The sequence below is a fragment of the Phaethon aethereus genome, assembly GCF_964289735.1.
Source record: "Phaethon aethereus genome assembly, chromosome: 2".
Taxonomy (NCBI): Eukaryota; Metazoa; Chordata; class Aves; order Phaethontiformes; family Phaethontidae; genus Phaethon; species Phaethon aethereus.
In genome coordinates this window covers 170,192,891-170,211,565 of record NC_138582.1, presented here as the reverse complement: position 1 = coordinate 170,211,565, position 18,675 = coordinate 170,192,891, and the positions used below count along the sequence as shown (strand labels likewise).

The 18,675-nt window shown below is 45.3% G+C and overlaps 1 protein-coding gene across 2 annotated transcripts in view; it reads left to right on the top strand.

Annotated features, from left to right (window-relative positions):
• Positions 1-533: 533 nt before the first annotated feature.
• MYL3 (myosin light chain 3) overlaps positions 534-18,675 on the top strand; it is a gene marked incomplete at its 3' end in the record, with an annotated part of 35,101 nt that continues 16,959 nt past the window's right edge. For both annotated transcript variants that reach the window (XM_081996727.1, XM_081996726.1), the window contains exon 1: positions 534-805. In XM_081996727.1, coding sequence (XP_081852853.1) covers positions 683-805 — 123 coding nt within the window. In that variant the 5' untranslated portion in view covers positions 534-682. The remainder of the gene's footprint in view (positions 806-18,675) is intronic.

The following is an 18,675-nucleotide window of genomic DNA, read 5'->3' as shown; positions in this document are numbered from 1 at the left end:
GTGTGGACGTGTGTGTGCGTTTCCCTGCTCACTAGATGCATTCTTCTGTGAGCAATACTGGTTCTTTGCACCTTCCCAGGAGAAGACCAGCGTGTGAAAGTTCCCCTGTGCCAGCAGACACATCGCTGGTCAAACTCCCATATAGCCCCATCCTTATGTCTAAATATAAACCCATGCTTGTCTTTCAATGAACCGCGACACAACAAAGGCCAGGGGTGCCGTCCAGCCTGAAAGAGAGATATATCCTACAGCAAGTGAGCTGGGAAGGTGTCAGCACAGCCCTGGGGAGGACAAAACCCATTGATGGGACCTGGGTCGTAACCCAACCTCCCCCATGTACACGTACACGCATGCACACGAACACTGAAAATGTTTGACTCAGCGCCAGCCTCAGCCCTAAAACCCCCAAAATCTCTTTCCATTTAAGTGCTAATTCGTAACAATGCTGTAACCGGTGGTTCTAAAATAGCTGGGTAAATGTCTTGTCCTTTTATAGCAGTGGCCCTATTGTAAGCTCTGGCATGTGACAGGTCTGAGAGTGACACAATGTGTGACTTCAAGGGACTGGATGGGCATAAAGACCTGTGTGCGCTGGTGATTTATCCTGCAGCAGCCACCTCTTTCCTGTCTGTCTGTCTGTCTCCTTCTCTCCCTTTCTAAAGCAGCCCACCAGCAAACCAACATGCCTCCAAAGAAGCCCGAACCTAAGAAGGCCGAACCTAAGAAGGAAGAACCCAAACCAGCACCTAAACCAGCAGAACCAGAACCCAAAAAAGAAGTTGAGTTTAACCCAGCTTCTATTAAAGTATGTATCTTTTTAACCTGGCATGGGAGGAAGCAGGCTGGTGGGGCTTGGGTTGGTGGTGGTTCTGGTGGTGGTGTATTCAGTGCTGCGAGATGACGTTCTCCAAAAGTAGCTTGTGGTTTTGAACAGAAAATGAGCAGCAAAGGCAATTGCCACAGGTAAAGTAAGAGTGGGAGCAAAGTCATTGGGGGCTCTGCTAAACAGAGAAGCTAGAAGATGAATCTTATTTTATCTGAGGATGTTCAGACCTGTTTGTCCCATCTTATCTGCAAAGTAGCAAATTTCATTGCATGCAAGCTTCACTGACCTTAGAGGGAAACTTATTGCTCCTCTGCAGGCAATATTGCAGGTAGATGCCCGGAAGGCTTGACTGTACTCAGGGCAGACCACTAGCTAACCAATGGCCAAGGCTAGATTGTAGGCTTGGAGTGGTCTTGGAGCATGGGTTGAATCCATTTATCTCTGCCTGGAATGCATCATTTTCGTAGACATCACCAGCCTGGGACTTCCTTAAAGTGAGCCAGTGACATCTCCCATGGTTTTCCAGAAAAACCCAACTGAATAGCAAAGGAACTGTGTCCTTGTGTGTCTGTTTTAGAAGGCAGAGAGAAACTTGGGCAAAAATCCAGATTTCCTGAATGACCTGCTGCTTTCATGTTCTGTCCCAAGGATTCCTCCAAAGGGCATAAGCCTTCTCTTCCTCCTTCTCCTGTAGAGAAGTCTCTGCTGGGAAGAGTCACTGCTGATCTCAGCAGAGTTTGCTGAAGTCTTGCTCAAATGTCTAAGGACAAGATTATGTTTCCAAAGCCATTTCAGAAACAGGTTTTGAGAGAAATTGGGGTCACTACTCTAATCCTGATCTGCCTAACTGGCATTACATTGCCTTTTCAGTGAACCACCCAAAAGGAACTGGCAGGGAACTGCCATTGTTTAGGAAACACCCAAGGTTTTAAAGCCATGAGGTCGGTAATTCCAGTGAAATGCTGCTGGAGGTCTGTTTCCCTTTCAAATGCCTTTTTCCATGGGAATTGACCCTTCAGCAGATACCTGAGAGTGACTCTTTTATTTCAAAAGAAATTTCTCTCAGAGAATGATAAGGAGAAAGAAATTATATATTCCTATGGAAATGAGCATGAAATGGACTATCAAAGAGCGACCTCAACTTACAAAAATGCAATAAGCAAATAAAGATCTAAAAATGACTAGTTCCCCTTTGCTCCTTCCGCAACCACACCCGTTCACAGGCAGTGTCAGAGACCCCTGCACGCGTCTTTAGGAAGAGCCTTCCCACATTGTTTGCACACTAAACACCCCATGACACAGACACCGCCGGACATAGCAGGATTTCTCTGCAAGGCATTGTCCTTTGGTAAAAGGCATTGCCCTCGGGGAAAAGAAGAGGAGCTTTGCAGCATCTCACAGGTTTCTGTCTTGTGGGGATTTGGACCAGACAATGACTGGGTGCAAATCAGCACTATTTTGTTAATTAGTTTAAAGCAGCCAGATTCCTTCCTGTTTCTGACAAGGAATTGAGCAACCAGTGGGGGAGTCCTGGTGATCATCTGTGTTTAAGGTGAGCTATAGGAGATGGGACAAGTCTAGATAATGCCAAAGACGGACAGAGCTCCACTGCCATCCATGGCACCAGCTCCTCTGGGACCCGCTCTTGTTAGCTCAAAAAGTATTTCCTCCTCAGGAAAACACAGAAATTATGTGAGTAATGGAGTAAGTTACTCTGTCTCTCCACCATGCCTCCTGAGCACACCGCAACAGGTCTCGTGTGTGGCTTGTAACTCACGGGCTGCTGAAACCATTTGCTTCTTCCACATGGGAGTGACTCCTGGAGCTGGGGACTGCTAGCAGAGGAAGCACTGTAAGTGGATTTGTTCTTCCTTGAATCATAAAGACCTTGAAAATCTTTCAGTTTAAATACCAGTGAAAAAAAAGGAATCATTTGTACCTGTATGAAGAAGTCAGGTGAAAAGGAATTCAGTTTTGGGCTAGTTTTTAGAATAATGACACCAGAGTTAGTGCTGTGCTCTGAGAAGGACTTCCACCATGACCTTGGGCAGGTGGTATGTGGTGGGATCCAGCTCTCTACTAAGGTCTCTGTACTTAACATTCCTGCACTGTAAAAGGAGGAGGGGGCAATTGCAGTAGCTTCTCTTGGAGGGCACAGATACCATCAGCCGGGATGCCATGACATTGTAGTAATATTCAGCTGGGATACTATGACATTGTGGTATGAAGGGCAGCTAAGTCCAGTCGAGAGATGAGTTGTAATTTAAAAAAAAACACAACAAGACAAAAAATGATACGACTCAAAAAGTAGTCACGCATCTTTGCAGTCACCACAATTTCAAAATCGTCAAATACATTTTCATCCAAATAAGATTTGAAACCAATTAATTTCTACATTATTTTAAACTTACTTACTCTGCACACATTCATGCAAATTCTTATTTTTCCCTCCAGTGCCATTTGCAATTATGGACTCTTATCATATTTTTTAAAGTGCTAAAAAATATGTATTGAGTTCCTAAAAAATAAGTAAATTCAGTACTCCCATGATAACATCTCTTATCTTTGCAGAGACTATTCCATTATCTACTATATTCAAAATTGGACTAAGGAAAGCATTGGTAGATGCATGGTTTGGGTCTGGGTGTTGTTTCTTTTTTTTCTAAAACTCATAGCTAGGAGAGATGATATTCTCTGGAGAAGTTTTTCTGGGAAATTTTCAATTAAATGTTTTTAATCAAAAATTCTTTTCTCAAAATTGAAGTTATTTGTGCACAAGGGCTGGGTCTGGAAAATATACGGCTTCCTGTTCCATAAACCTAGCTCTGGTGGAGCTCAGGCCATCTGGTGTAGATCAGAATACCTCCCTAGATCATTGTACAACTTTTGAAAAAAATGCTTTAATAAGTTTTGAAATTCTCCAAACATTCTGTTTCTGCATTCCAGGATGAAACTGGTTCTTGTTTTCATGCAGAAGATAATCTATAGTTTAAAAAAGGCAAGGAGAACAACCTTGCATCAAAACAAAATGTTAAAAATTACCAAAATGCATCTTTTGATTGGAACGTCTCAACTTACCAATATTTATTCTCAAACCTTATCATGCAATTTTGTATTTGAAATTTTTAAACTGTTTTTTAGACACTAAAGATCTCAAAACTACAATATTTCCATGGAAGAGAAGAGTACTTCTTGTTTCAGTTTTCCTCACTGTTACAGTCTGCTGGCACGATAATGGTGTAAGAAAGAGCCTTATTTTGCACTCCAGGATCATATTAGATTTTCCCATTGTCTTTCTCTTGTTGTTTCATGGTCTCAATCTGTATTGAGTCTGTATTGGGCCGTCAGTTACAGTGACCTATATGTGAGGGACGTCTCCTTATGTAAATGCAGTTATTCTGAAGTTTTAGTGTTACTCACATATACATTCCCGTAGGATTTAACCCAATACATAGACATTTTCAAAGTAGATTGGGTGTGACTAAATGTTGTTTGCAACTCATAGACAAGAAGTTTTGGGTTTTTTTGTGGTGGTTTTTTTTTTTCCTAAGAGTTTGGCTGAGTCCACAAGGAATTCTTTTTTAAGAAAGTGTTTCTCTAGAATGGCCTCTGAACCTCTTTACTTTGGGGAACGGATTGTCCTTAAGATATGTCGTAGCAAGAAAGTTGTCTTTTCCATATATCCAATTCATTTCCTCTTGAATGCTGTCTTTTAGCAGAGGGGTGTATTTTGCCAGAAATATATTCTGCTCTCCTGAAAAATAGTAAGGCTGATGAAAAACAGGATTCATCTTTTATTGTTATGGACACAGAAAGTGGGACTGGTTCATCTAGCTTTAACCACCGGAACGCTGATCACCGATCTTAAACAGAACCTCTATAACCAGCAGAGAGAAACTCTCTAGAGGTTTATCCCTCGCAGCAATGCTAAACAGCTCTATCAGGATGGATCGAATCACCCGTGGGAGATGCTGATCCGTTGATAAAGTGAGATGAGAGAGGTATTTGGGTGCCAACATGTCAGCAGCTAAAGTTAGCTGAGATGACATGTGCTCAAAGTCCAGTGAGGCCTGGGTACAAAAAACCCAGAGAGAGACAGCTGGCGTAAGCGAGGGCCTGGAAGGGACACGGCTTACCATACAGAGTTATCCTTAATAACCACACTTTCTGCATCATCACTTGATGGGCTTATTGTAGCCGCACGCCACAACGCAGGTGTCTGGGGAGAAACCGGTCATCGTTCATTTTTGTGGAGCGCTGTGATCTTGCGGCCCTGTGAAACCTGTCCCCCCTGAAAAGCCCTGCGGGCTTCCGGACCTCTGCTGGGGCACTGTGAAAATAGAAGATTCTTCCTGCTTTCCGGAAGAAAAGGTGTAAGGGCGTCCGGGACGGGAGCAGCCACGTCGTGCAGCGCCTGTGAAGGTGGGACGCTGGCGGGCTCGTCCGCTCAGCGCCGAAGCACCGAGGGTGCGGCGGCAGGGCCGCGGGCGGGCGCGCTGGGAGACGCCGCGGCGGCACGAAGCAGGGCTGAGCAGGCCTCGGGGCAGCTGCGGTCTGGGGCGAGGGAAGCGAAGGTCTCTTGGGGGAGGTGGATCGATTTTCAAGGAGAGAAGTCTCACTGCAGCAGCGAACGCCCTGCTTCTAGGCAAGATTGCCAGAGCAGTTTTGGTGCCTTGCTGAAGAATTTATTCCAGGCTGAAGTGACTGCAATGGCTGTTTCGGAGTGAGCTTCAGCAGGGGAGAAATATATATGAGTTACTAGTGGACATACAATCGCAATGGGCAGGGGGGCTGGACTAGGTGACCTTAAAAGGTCCCTTCCAACACAAAGATTCTATGATTCTATGATTCTATACCCGTGAGAAGGGCTGAGATGGCGTAATGGAAAAGCAGGAGTTACTTTGTGGATAAAAAGGATTTTGTTTGTCGGGTAAATGTGTTGCAATAATGTGCACGAGAGGAAAAAACGATCTATTAAACATGAGGCTGTATTAAATAAATTCATTTTATGGGAGTAATGAATGTGTGTACAAGAGAGGGTGAAGCAGCACGTGGAGTTTTGTAGCTGCATGACAGGTTTTGAATCTACCTCTTATGCAGAGAGAGGAATTTAGCTACATCCCTGACTTCTGTAAGAAGAGAGGGGAGTGTGTGTGTGTAGGGGTGAAGGGTTTTGTAGGCAAAAAGGTTTCTTTTTGGATAAGTAAGCCGATGCGTTAGCCCACTTGAGAGAAATTCTGAGTGTGCAAAAGAAATATTTTATCTGGATGTGTGAGGGGAATGGGACATGAGCTCATGGGCGCGCATCTCTTCTGGCGCGTGAGGCTCAGCAGTGGATGACCTTGTAGCTGGCTGGTGAAGGGAGTGTAAGGTCCTTTGCAGCATAGACCCGTGGAAAGCATGACACAGCAGGGGTTGCCTAGGACAGAGCTGGGCTTTTCTTGCTGGAAAAAGCCATTTGCTGGGCCAAGTTTGGGCCACGCCAACATGGGCATGATTTGAATCAGCATATTGAAGAAGCCCTTCCCTCTGCTGCAGAGACAATCGGAGCAGGTTTCTTCAAAGCCATTCCCCAGTCTGGCTCAGCCCTGCTTTACACCAGGAAAGCACGTCTATGTTAAGAGTGCATCAGGCAGAAGGTGGTACAGAGCTGTGCCCGAGCCACCCACGCAGGGTAGCACAGCACTCAGTGTCGGGACCATTTCCTTGAGTCTCTGCGTAGATGATGACCTGGGACATACCAAAGGCAGACAAACTACTTGGCTTGTCTGATTCAGAACAAAGCCTGTCTGTATATCCCATGCAGCGTACACATATCAAACCCAGCTTGGAAGAAGAAATCGTGCTATGTTTTAGTAAGATGTGGGGGGGGTGCAGGTCTTTGTCCACTTAGAAACCTGTCAGGATGTTAGATCTCATTGAGAGTTTGGCCAAGTCTTCCTTGAGAATGACATGACAACTCTTTACGCATGTATACCTGAGCCTCCAAGATCAGGCACCCAGACAGCTGAAGGTGGCCACCATATGCGTTCAACCTCCCAACACCCTCTCATCTTTCTCCAACCTATTTTTCCTCTTGGCTTCATTCCTTCCAGGTGCTACGCATTCCCATTGTCATCACCATTATTATTACTGGCCTACAGTGCATCTCAGCAGAAATACTTTTAGAGAGCAATTTCCCTCCTGTGCTCACATATTTGAAGGTTTCTGAAGTGGGCAGACACCTGCCAGGCTAAGAGCCCACGCTGGGCCTCTTTCTCTCAGTGGTTTCTTCCTGAGCCTTTCAAGCACAGAGAAATTTGAGTAGTAAGTCTTGAGGAGGCCCCAGGCAAAAACAACTTAAAGTTTAGCAAGGACAGGAGACCCCATTGCAAGCTTGTGGGAGTCAGTAGGAAATTTTTCCTTTTGCATTTTGTGGGATTTGCCTCTGACTCACCATTCTTGCTATGGACCAGTGCTCTGGCAAGGTATGAGAACTTCTGTAAGCTTATTGTGATTTATTTTTAATTCAGCGAGCGAGGAATGCCTCTTAGGTATGTGCTCAAAAATTGCACTGATGTGGCAAAGTATCTTCAGATGCATAGAGACAACTCCCTTTTCAGCATAAGAATGGTACAAGCTCCTGTAGCTCCAGAGGAAGATTTCAGATGCCATCTATTTTTGATACCAGATATCTTTCTTAGGTTGGGATAAATCTTTATTTTAAAGTCGAAAAAGTTCCCTTCTAGGGAGGGAACCAAGACATTTAGCTTAGATAAGATGTCTATCTCGGTGGGTTATAGTGAAGAAAAAGGAGCTCCACCCTGGAACCTTTGGCTGCACCAGTTCAAGTTACTGTCGTCTCAAGCACAGGGTCTTAGTAGACTATCCAGGTGAGTGCAGAAAGTCACTGGAGGTTTGGATTGCATTATTAAAAAGTTTCCACAACTAATTAACATGCGACCCACTGTCCTCTTGCACTAGCAAGCTAATGAACCAAAGTGCCCTGATATCCTTGGGATGGGATAGGAGAAAAAACAGAAAAGAATGGAATAGAAATTCCATTCTATCGGAATAACCAGGATAACCAGGGTCCTCCGCTCTGCTCAGCCTACACCAGATAGAAATATGAGGATGAGTGAAGAAGACCAAAGCCTCCTGCATGATCTATTAGCATTTCATGTCACTAAGAGTGGCAAATATTTGTTTTATAGAGCTTAAGGCTGTTTAATCATCTAATCTGACATCTGACATCTAATCTGACAATCTGACAGATTTTGACCCAGACAAGCTTTACTGAGCCTAAAGATTTTGGTCAGGGAAAAGCATTTTGGGTGCAATGAGAAAGAAACAAAAAAAATAAGAAAAAAAGGTGGGATTCACCTGCCGTTTTTCAGGCATCTACAAATTAGATATTCAAGGCTGAGCTAGTCTCTTCAGGCTCACAAAATCACAGAATCACAGAATCATTAAGGTAGGAAAGACCTTTAAGATCAAGTCCAATCGTCAACCCAACATCCCCGTGACCACTAAACCATGTCCCGAAGTGCCACATCCACATGTTTTTTGAACACCTCCAGAGATGGTGACTCCACCACCTCCCTGGGCAGCCTGTGCCAATGCCTGACCACTCTCTCAGTACAGAAATTTCCCCCAACACCCAATCTAAACCTCCCCGGCACAACTTGAGGCCGTTTCCTCTCGTCCTGTCGCTGGTTACTTGGGAGAAGAGACCAACCCCCACCTCACCACAACCCCCTTTCAGGCAGTTGTAGAGAGCGATGAGGGCTCCCCTCAGCCTCCTCTTCTCCAGGCTGAACACCCCCAGTTCCCTCAGCCGCTCCCCATCAGACTTGTGCTCCAGACCCCTCCCCAGCTTCGTTGCCCTTCTCTGGACACGCTCCAGCACCTCAAAGTCCTTCTTGTTGTGAGCGGCCCAACTCTGAACACAGGATTCGAGGTGCGGCCTCACCGGGGCTGAGTCCAGGGGCACGATCCCTGCCCTGCTGCTGCTGGCCACACCATTGCTGATACAGGCCAGGATGCTGTTGGCCTTCTTGGCCACCTGGGCACACTGTTCAGCCGGCTGTCGACCAGCACCCCCAGGTCTTTTTCTGTTGGGAAAGGTGGAAAAGTTGCTAAAATTTACAGTTGCTAAAGAGGAAAAGGTACTTTCATAATTTCATTTATTTCAACTGAAGACGAGCATCTAAGGCAGATCGAATAAAGCAGTGGTAGAGAAGAGGTCCCACTGAAGAGTAAGGACACTCAAGCTATTATCTGGATGCAGTGAAGAGCCCTGGGGAGCTTATTTTTGTGCCCCAACTAATGAGAACTGCAAATCCTTGGTGCTCACCAGTAGAACATTGCCAGAACTGGACTCTGCCTGGATGCAAACCAGTAAAACTGTCTGGTTTGTACGGTGCTGTATAGCTCCACCGGTTTGGATTTCTTCCAGTGTGGGGACTTTTCCACAGTATAGACATTGGCTGCTGAATGTCAGTGGTTCTTCCTGAGGCCCTACTGTAAAAGAAATGAGGGACCCACTCCAAAATGCTGGATCTGGACTGACCATGGAGGAGAACAGCTCTGCAGGATCCTGAACCTGAGGAATGTCTACCACGTCTGAAAGAAAATCCTGCATCCTCCCTACCTGTTGTCCCCTCAAAGCTGGGGAGGAATTCAACTCCAGTAGCTTGTGGTCCTTCCTAGGAAAAACCTGATCTGAGTATTTCAGGTCATAGTGGGCAGGAAGTGTTTTGGGTGGGAACTGGAAGAGGACCATCCTCCTGGAGGGGTCCCCTTCCCCATTCAGGACAGCTGACGTCTGAGACATCGCACTTTTCCTGCATAAATGGTGCTTTCTCCTACACAAGCGTGCACGGGGAGGGAATCGCAGCTGGAGGATGCTGTTAGGGCTGTCAGAACAGTCTCCAGCTACCACAGGTATTTCGCAGGAGTTGGTGGCCAAGACATGCTGCCTTGCACATAAAAATCAGGTGATGGTCAAGCTTATATTGTCCCATTAGCGATTTGTTTCAGTGCTTCTGGACGGACCCCAGAGATAAGCGTAATTAAAATGCCACATTGCCACAGCACGCTTTTAAAGGCAGCTGTGCTCTTGTATTCTCTCCTTTATTTATCACACTGCATGTCACTTTGGAAGCACAGGACATTCCCAGCCAGGCCGGCCGTTGTGGGACAGCTTTTAATAGCGGAGAAAGCACCTTTCTCCCTCCTGTCGTTTCTTTGGAGCAGGTGGCCCCAGGCTGACAGGAATTTGGCAGCTTGCTTAGCAGAAATGGATCAGTGCCTGAGAGTATAAAGGGTATTTCAGCATTAGGAAACAACCCATCGCCTTAACCCAGTGAAATGTTTCATCAGAAGAGGGGATGTGGGACGACTCAAGTCCCCGGGGCTGAGGGCGTCCCCGAAGAGACGATCCCCAAGGGACGCATGGCAGGGTGCAGAATGGTAGAGAGTAGGATGTTGAGCAAGCATGCGTTAAAACACAGCAAAAGGGTTCCTTTGTGGTGTGTTCCTTTCATTCTTAGGGCCAAACCCAAATAGTACTGGAAATCGAAGGAGCTTTCCAGATTAATTTTATGGGCCAATGAAACTCTGGCTATCTGTGCATCTCTCGTTCGCAGAGCTGGGTGACGTTTCTCATTAAAAATGTTTTTCGGGAAGATTTACAAAGTGCAGTTTGATGGTACCAGAATGTTTTGTGAGTACATACAGATTTTGCAAAGAGCTTTCAAAAAAATCTGAAAAGGATAAAGAAAATTGCCAGTTTAATCTTTTTTTAGTTAATTCCCTGTTTAATTTTTTTTTTAATCTAAAGAAGCTATTAATTTTAGAGGGTTCTTTCCTTCATATATTAAAAAATAACCAGAAATTTTTAATGGCTGAAATGACTTCAATTTGGGCAAAAGAGAACATTTTGACCAATCTGGAACAATTTTTCTCCCTCATTTCCAACTAAAACTGTCATCAAGTAGAACAGAAAACCCAAACCAGTTTTCATTCTTAATCAAAATTACTTTTTCCCTGAAAATTCAGAAATTTGTCAGTGGCACCCTAAAATATGTAGTAGTATGATTTAAAAAAAAAAAAAAATGTTTTTCCGTCTATTTTCCTCTTCCAAGTCTTTGTTATGCATCTGCCAAAAAATAACTCTTCTGCAATGTCTGATGTCTGTGGCACAGAGACATACAAAACCAAACCTGTAAACAGCTCAGCTTGGTCTGAGAGGTGTAGAGATGAAAACCTACCAAGTTTCATATGCTCTTTTTTATTTGAAATAATTCAGAATTGCAGCATCACTGAATCCTCAGACCTTGAAGCATGTCAAGTTAAATGTACAGCTTTCTGCGTCTGTATCTGGATTGCTGAGAGGCAGGAGCACAGTGGGATTTTCTGAACGTGACTTTCCTTAGTGTCCCATAGAAAGAAGACGACTTCTGTACAGGGTTTTAAACACCATCAACTTTATTTCCCTAAAACAGAAGAAAAGGCTGTGGCACCGGGTAAACCCTTCTGAGTCATTTGAAATCATCGAAAGCCAGATTTTCTACGAGGGTCTCTGGGGTTTTTTTCATCTCCTCCCACATTTTTCACCCCTGCCCGTTTCACGCCTTTACCTGTCTGCCCTGGTGTTCATACACTCCTTGTCTCTGCAGTATCTCCCCTCCTGCTTTTCATTTACGTGTGAAGCACAGAAATTGTACAAGTTGTGCAAAGCAAAGAGTTGTGCAAAAGCAAAGAGTTGGTTTAAAAGGGTTTGCGTTGCTCTCAGCAGGACGATTTCAATGCAGTTCTTATTTCCCCGGTTTGTTTTCTCTTTTCAGACTTTATCTCAGACAAGCGAGGACACAAGAGGTTGTTTATTTCTGCTTTGCCACTGAATGAACTTTGCAGCTTTTTGAAAAAGGGGAGAAGACAGAATAACAAATAAGCCCTATTTTGGCAGTTTCTGGGGTTTTCAAGTGGCCCTGCAGCAGGTCCTGACCTTGAAAGCCCTCACAGCAATACATCCTGCCGTGGAAATTTATCTTCTGGTATCTCAACCAACATGTTTGGCTCTGCCCCGCTCCGGGGAGACCCCCCTGCAGGGCTGCATCTAGCTCTGGAGCCCTCGGCACAGGAGAGACATGGACCTGCTGGAGCGGGGCCAGAGGAGGCCCCAGCAACGCTCCGAGGGCTGGAACAGCTCTGCTGGGAGGACAGGCTGGGAGAGCTGGGGGGGCTCAGCCTGGAGCAGAGAAGGCTCCAGGGAGACCTTATTGTGGTCTTTCAATACATAAAGGGGGCTTACAAGAAAGATGGGGACAGGCTTTTTAGCAGGGCCTGAAGCGATAGGACAAGCAGTAACGGTTTTAAACTAAAAGAGGGCAGATTTAGACTAGATCTAAGGAAGAAATTTTTGACAATGAGGATGGTGAAACCCTGTCCCAGGTTGCCCAGAGAGGTGGTGGATGCCCCAACCCTGGGAACACCCCAGGTCAGGTTGGACGGGGCTCTGAGCAACCTGCTCTGTTTGGGGATGTCCCTGCCCATGCCAGGGGAGTTGGACTAGATGGCCCTTACAGGTCCCTTCCCACGCAAACCCTCCTGTGCTTCTATGATTCTATGTCAGCTTCTCCAACATGTGGTGTGGATGTGGCCTCTGTAGGCTTGTTTGCATGTCTATAGTGAGGTAGGTTGTGATTTATAGATTTGGCAAGTAAGCAACATGGAGATCTTGAGCTATGGGTGTGTGAGCTCAGGGTGGAAAGGGAGTGACAGTTGCCTGACCTGCAGCCTTACCATCATCCCTCCAGCTGGTGCCTCCCAGCCGTGCTTTTTCCTTTTCCTCTCTCCAACGTGCCCTTTGATGAGCAGGGAGTTATTAAAAGCACACTCTGGGTACGGAGCAGCTCTGTAATAAGATCTGCATTTCTCACATAACTGCTAAACCTCAATCAATATGGTTTTAATCGCCATTTGTGTAACGTGCAATAACTATTAAATTTAAATTAAATGCACAGCTCAGAGCACGCAGAAGGCCCTGGCCAAAGTGCTAACTTTTCCCAAGTTGCTGGAAAGCTGGACTGTAGAGACATATTATTTATTCCTCACATAAACCAGTTTAATCTTAACTTGGAAAAGGGGAAAAAATGTTGAGTAGCTATAGGAGGGAAGGGGGCAGGGAGGAACAGCGGCTCTTAATCGAAACAGAAACTTCGGGTTTCCCCTAACTTTTGCAAAGATGTTGATGTTCAGGCAGAGGTGCCTGGGTGCACTTTTCCCTGGTGTCTGTGCTGACAAACGCGTTAGCGGGTGTTCCCTGCAGGCAACGGAGCCACACAGGTGGTGAGTTGGATGGGGACATGACTCGGAGCCAGATGATGATGAGTTGCTTTCCTTCCTGGCCCTGCACCCCACGCCCTCCCAGGGGCAGGCTGGCTACCAAACTGTCACCATCCCTTGCCGTGCTGGCCTGGGGCAATGCATCTCCTTATGAAAAGCATTCCCAACTGCAAGCACCCTTCAGCTTCACTGTGCAAGCCCCAACGGTAACCTTGGGAGCAGCCACCTTGGGTAAAGACCTATCGCTGTACTTACATGCTCCAGCATCAAAATGGGGACAGCGATAATTATAGCTCTGAGATGGGCTTTCGTGAAAAGTTTTGATATGTTAGAAGAGTAGGACTGATATAAATACCCAAAATCTACTATGGAGAGGTTCCCCTTGGTCCCAGAAAAAAGCAGGGTGTATCTACACTGATGTTCAGGCAGAGGCATGCAGTGGGTACTTGCCAAAAGCCGGGTAACCAGTTAGCTCTGCACCAAGACCAGGAGCGTGGGAAGAGCTCTTGCTGCTTCTCCATGCACATTGCTCCAGCTGAAAAGACCTGCCTCACTGCACAGGCTCTGGGACTTTGGGTGCTGAAGCATCCCAGCCCCTCCTAAAGAACTATTAGACTAACAGTGAGCTCCTCCACCTCCATCTTCTTTCCTCCCCCAGCCCATGGACTAATCCGTTTGCTTAGACTTTGTTGTAAGGTTTCCAAGTGGCAAAAAGGATTGGTTAAACCCAAGTATTATTAAAAACAGCAACAACAAAGCAATGTCAAAGCATATTTCCTAAAAATATTTCACATATATATATGAATGTATGTATAAAATTATCATATGGTGGCCAGTGTAAAAAAGTGGAAAGAAATATGGGAAGGGAAATGGATGTAATATTAGTAGAGGGGCAATGCCAATATAATCTCCAGAATGTTTTTTCTTCCCTCCTAAGCAAATTTCCTTCTTGAGTTTAATTTCTTTGTATGCATGCATCTTACATGGCATTGTTCACTCCCCTGGACTATCTGCAATCTGAACCCTAAAAGAGCAGACAGGCAGAAGAGGGACTCAACTAAATCTAAACTGAAATCATCGTGCTATGCTCAGGGTATGTGGTCAGCTTGCAGCCCAGCTCTCTTTTTGAGATAGCTGCTTCCCAGAATCCCAGCCATAGCCAGGGAACTGGGTGTTACTGCCACTAATAACAGGGATCAGGAGAACTTTAGCAGCTTTTGCTCATGAATGATGTCCACGTCATGGACTGATTCCCAGCAGGGGGTCAAATAGCATAACCCCTTCCAGTCACACATGCACCCATGTGGATTTATCCCAGCTGAATATCTGCATCCTACTTTTCCAAAGATCTGTGCTCTAGATACAAAAGATCATATCCTCTAGATTTAAGAAGAGAAAATGGAGATTTATACTGGTCCTTTATAAATCATCATCTCTCTCTTCTGGTTTCTCCGGCTGTCTTGGGGGTTAATGTGTGTGTATGGTTGTAAAAGTGAGTTGTGCATACGATATATATTAGGAAGAAGTTCTTTACAGTGAGGGTGTGAGACACTGGAACAAGTTGCCCAGAGAAGTTGTGGATGCCCCGTCCATGGAATTGTTCAAGGCCAGGTTGGATGGGGTTTTGACCAACATGGTCCAGTGGAAGGTGTCCTTGCCCATGGCAAGGGGGTTGGAAATAGGTGACTTTTAAGGTCACTTCCAACCTAAATCTTTCTATGATTCTGTGAGAGATATATATGTAGCAAGTGTATATATATATATAAAAAATGTATAGTATGTTCATGTGTGCATAGACATATATCTAGGAAAGACACGTGAGCGTACGTTTAGGTATATTCATATGTGCATATGAATCAATACCCACATATATACAGACACATATATAGACGAGCGAACCTTTGCACCCATACATACCCTTGTGAAGTTTCACTTTATCCATGTGAAAGTACCATGCAAGGTGCCTAGATGGCCAACCCGGGGACCGTTGCCCCTTCCCAGCCCTCCAACAGGTTCAGGAGAGCCGAGCCCCACAGCCCGCCCTGCCGGGACCGCTCCGGGAAGGAAGGCGGCACTCAGCCCGCGCCCTGGCCAGAGCCAGCCCAGCCTCCAGCCTGCAAAAGCTGCCCTGCTCCAGCAAACTTACGCATCCAAAACCCAGAATAGAAACGGTGACAATCTACCGATCGTGTTTTCTGGGAAGCAGCGGAACATTGCAGCCACTGGGCAGACGTGACTGAAAAATCTCCTGCGAGAAGTCTGCTTCTGTGAAGGATCTTAGAAAAACAAATGGGTTTATAACCCACCCAACCTTAAAAAAACAGCAACGGAGGAGCAAGGAAATAAAAAAAGGCATCACTGAGAACCCAGCTATCATTAAGAGCAGCCTGACAATAACTGCTGAGGGCTTGGAGGGAAAAAAAAGGGAGAAAAAATAGAAAAAAAAAAAGGAAAAACAAAGATTAAATGTTGGTAAGGAAAATAGCTCTAACTTTTCAATGCGTGTGGTTAGTGTTGACTAGTAGGTAACAGCCACAGCCTAGCAGGGGGTAAAAATATTCTCTCTCTTTGATTTAATGGTTGCAAAAAGAAACGCCCCCCCAAATACACCCCTCTCTGTCCAGAAATGAAATGTCATCAAATGCCGTGCTGCTTGGTGACAGCGCTTTATAAACACGGCAACTGAATCCGCCTCCAACATCCTTGCGCGCGATGGCAGGAGCTGGCTGTGACGAGTGCGAAAGGGCTGAGGCTGCGGGACATGCCCGGGTCTGGTGGGTCTCGGGAGAAACCTGTTTTTCAGTGTCACCTTGCAGACTCCACAGCAAAGCCTGGAAAATACCATCACGGGGCAGAGCACTTGTTAATATGACCAGGTTTTGGACATTGACACCGTTTGTAAGAGGACCGAAAAAAAAACCAACCCAAAACAAAACTCTGAAATGTCAGCTCCAATTGTGGTTGTAGGGATCTTCAGATTTGGCTTCTTTCTACATAAATAAATAAACCTCTAAATCAAGCAAAGGACCCCAGTAGGCTGAACTGAAAGGAAAAACTTGTGGTGGTGGCAGGGAGAGGGAAAGGGTTTCTTCTTTCTTTTTTCCATCGGAATTTGAAATTTCGATAAAAGGGCAGGATTTAAAATTTCCATCCTCTTGACCAACCTCTCAGCTGGGGCTCAGCTTTTTGGACTTGAGCTCCCTGGTGATGCTGGGGGCGGGCAGGAACATCCAGTACGGCTGCGGTTACGTAGCGAGATCAGAGCACACTGTTTTTCAGCTCAAAATGAATAACGTCCTGCCTCGGAAAATAATCAGAAAAAAACCCAAAATAAAACAAAAACAACCCCAGACTACATAGTATGGCAGATATTAGTTTGTGCTCGTGGATTTTCTACGGGGAAGTTTTGGCCCATTTGAAACTGGGGCTGGGTTACAGTGTGATTATTTTGGGAGCCGCATGTGCGCTACGCCTGCCAGCGTCGAGTAACAAAAGCAGAGCTCTCCCCGTTGCCAGCACGTTATCGCGGTGACTCCTTGGCAGCTTAGTCCTGGTTTTTTTCAAGACAGTTGCAGGGCAAGGGGTGTGACATTTTGAAGAGGTCCAGCTACTGTTTGATTTTGCAGGAGCTGCAAGGGCATGAGGATGGACTGGATTTGCCGGGGGCTGGTGGTTGGCCTCATGCCGTCCCTGGGACGGCTTGGGGTGGTGGTGGCTGCAATGCCAATGGTGGAGAAAACAAACACTTTTGGGACAGAGTTGAGAGAGAGTGATTACAGAATCACAGAATCATTAAGGTTGGAAAAGACCTTTAAGATTATCAAGTCCAACCACCAACCCAACACCACTCAACCATGTCCTGAAGTGCCACATCTACATGATGTTTGCATCATGTTGCACAGTGTGGGATTGTGTCAGGGTATGTCTGGGGAAACCTTCATATTTTCTACTCAGGACACTGGAGCTCTTTTGTGTCTATTGCTGGGCTGTAAGTTGGTAAGGAAAATAGCTCTAACATTTCATGCTTGTGGTTAGTGTTGACTAGTAGGTAACAGCCACAGCCTAGCAGGGGGTAAAAATATTCTCTCTCTTTGATTTAATGGTTGCAAAAAGAAACGCCCCCCCAAATACACCCCTCTCTGTCCAGAAATGAAATGTCATCAAATGCCGTGCTGCTTGGTGACAGCGCTTTATAAACACGGCAACTGAATCCGCCTCCAACATCCTTGGAGCAGGAGCTGGTTGTGACGAGTGCGAAAGGGGTGTCACAAAACACTGTCAGACTAGACCTTGGAGGAAGAAAAGCACGGTAGATAGTTGTGGTGGCTGGTGCTGCTGGTGCAGTTACTTTGCCAAGGTGTTTTGTTTCTTGAGGGACCTCGCTGTGTATGAAGCTTCAGCTTCCACATCCAAAAAAAGACTCCTTTTCCTCCTGGAGGTTTTTGCTTTACAGATGTCTTTCTGCTACGTCTTTCCTGAGACCCGTCAAACTCATTTCACTTAGTCCAACTAAATGCCTCATATGGTCTCATTCACTACTAACATGACTGGCACGTCAATCAGCAACCTAGAGGAGTTACACAACTCTGTCTCTGAAAGCAAAATTAGTTCAGAAAAGGGGGGTTGTTTTTAGGCTTGGTGGGGGAATTAAAATATTAGAAGAAAACAGCTTGAATTTTCAGGATGAGGTTTCAGCAACACACAAAAAAGCCACAAAAATTCTTTTCTGGCAATTCGAAATGGACTTGTTCGGCCCAGAAAGATTTGTTTTGTTAGGGTTTGGAGTGATATAATGTGGGGGAGTTGGATTCTTTAAATCAATCTTTTATGAAATCTGCCATTTCTATATAAAAATATTTGAATTTAAAATTAAAAAGAGGTAAGAAAAAGCTGCCAGTATTTACAAGACACAACATTCGATTTAGGAAATGACAGGCAAAGAGAAAGGTTTAAAGGTTTTTATGTCAAAATAATAAATGTAACAATAATAATAATTAATAATAATAATAATAATTTTTCTTAATTTAAGCTGTTTACTGAATTAAATACAGAAGTGTTTAACTTTTCCTGGGCACTTTCCAACATATCATATCTACCAAATGTGTTATCTGGTCACTAATTTTCCCTGTCTGGTTTGAGACCTTCCATCTTAAGATCATCATGTTGCAAGAGGCACAAGTGCAATGCTGTCCCATAATTATGTGTGGAACGGTGGAGTCCACCTGTCCCTGAGCATGTGGATTGAGAGACGGGCCTTTTTCCTTCTTAGCACCCACTTACCAGGAGTTTTGAGGGTCTGAAGCCCCCAGGAAGTCTTGCAATGTGGTCCACAAGCTGTACCCTTGGGGTTCTTCTCCATCAGAGACCCAGCCCACAGCTAGTATCTACTTCAGGCAGACGGCACAGGCAACATCTGACCCCAGGCTCCCCTCCAGGGCTTAATAGAGGGTATTTTTTAGGTTTTATAATTTCTTCCATGGTTGTGAAAATCTGAACAAACATCTGCTGCTCAGGCTGGT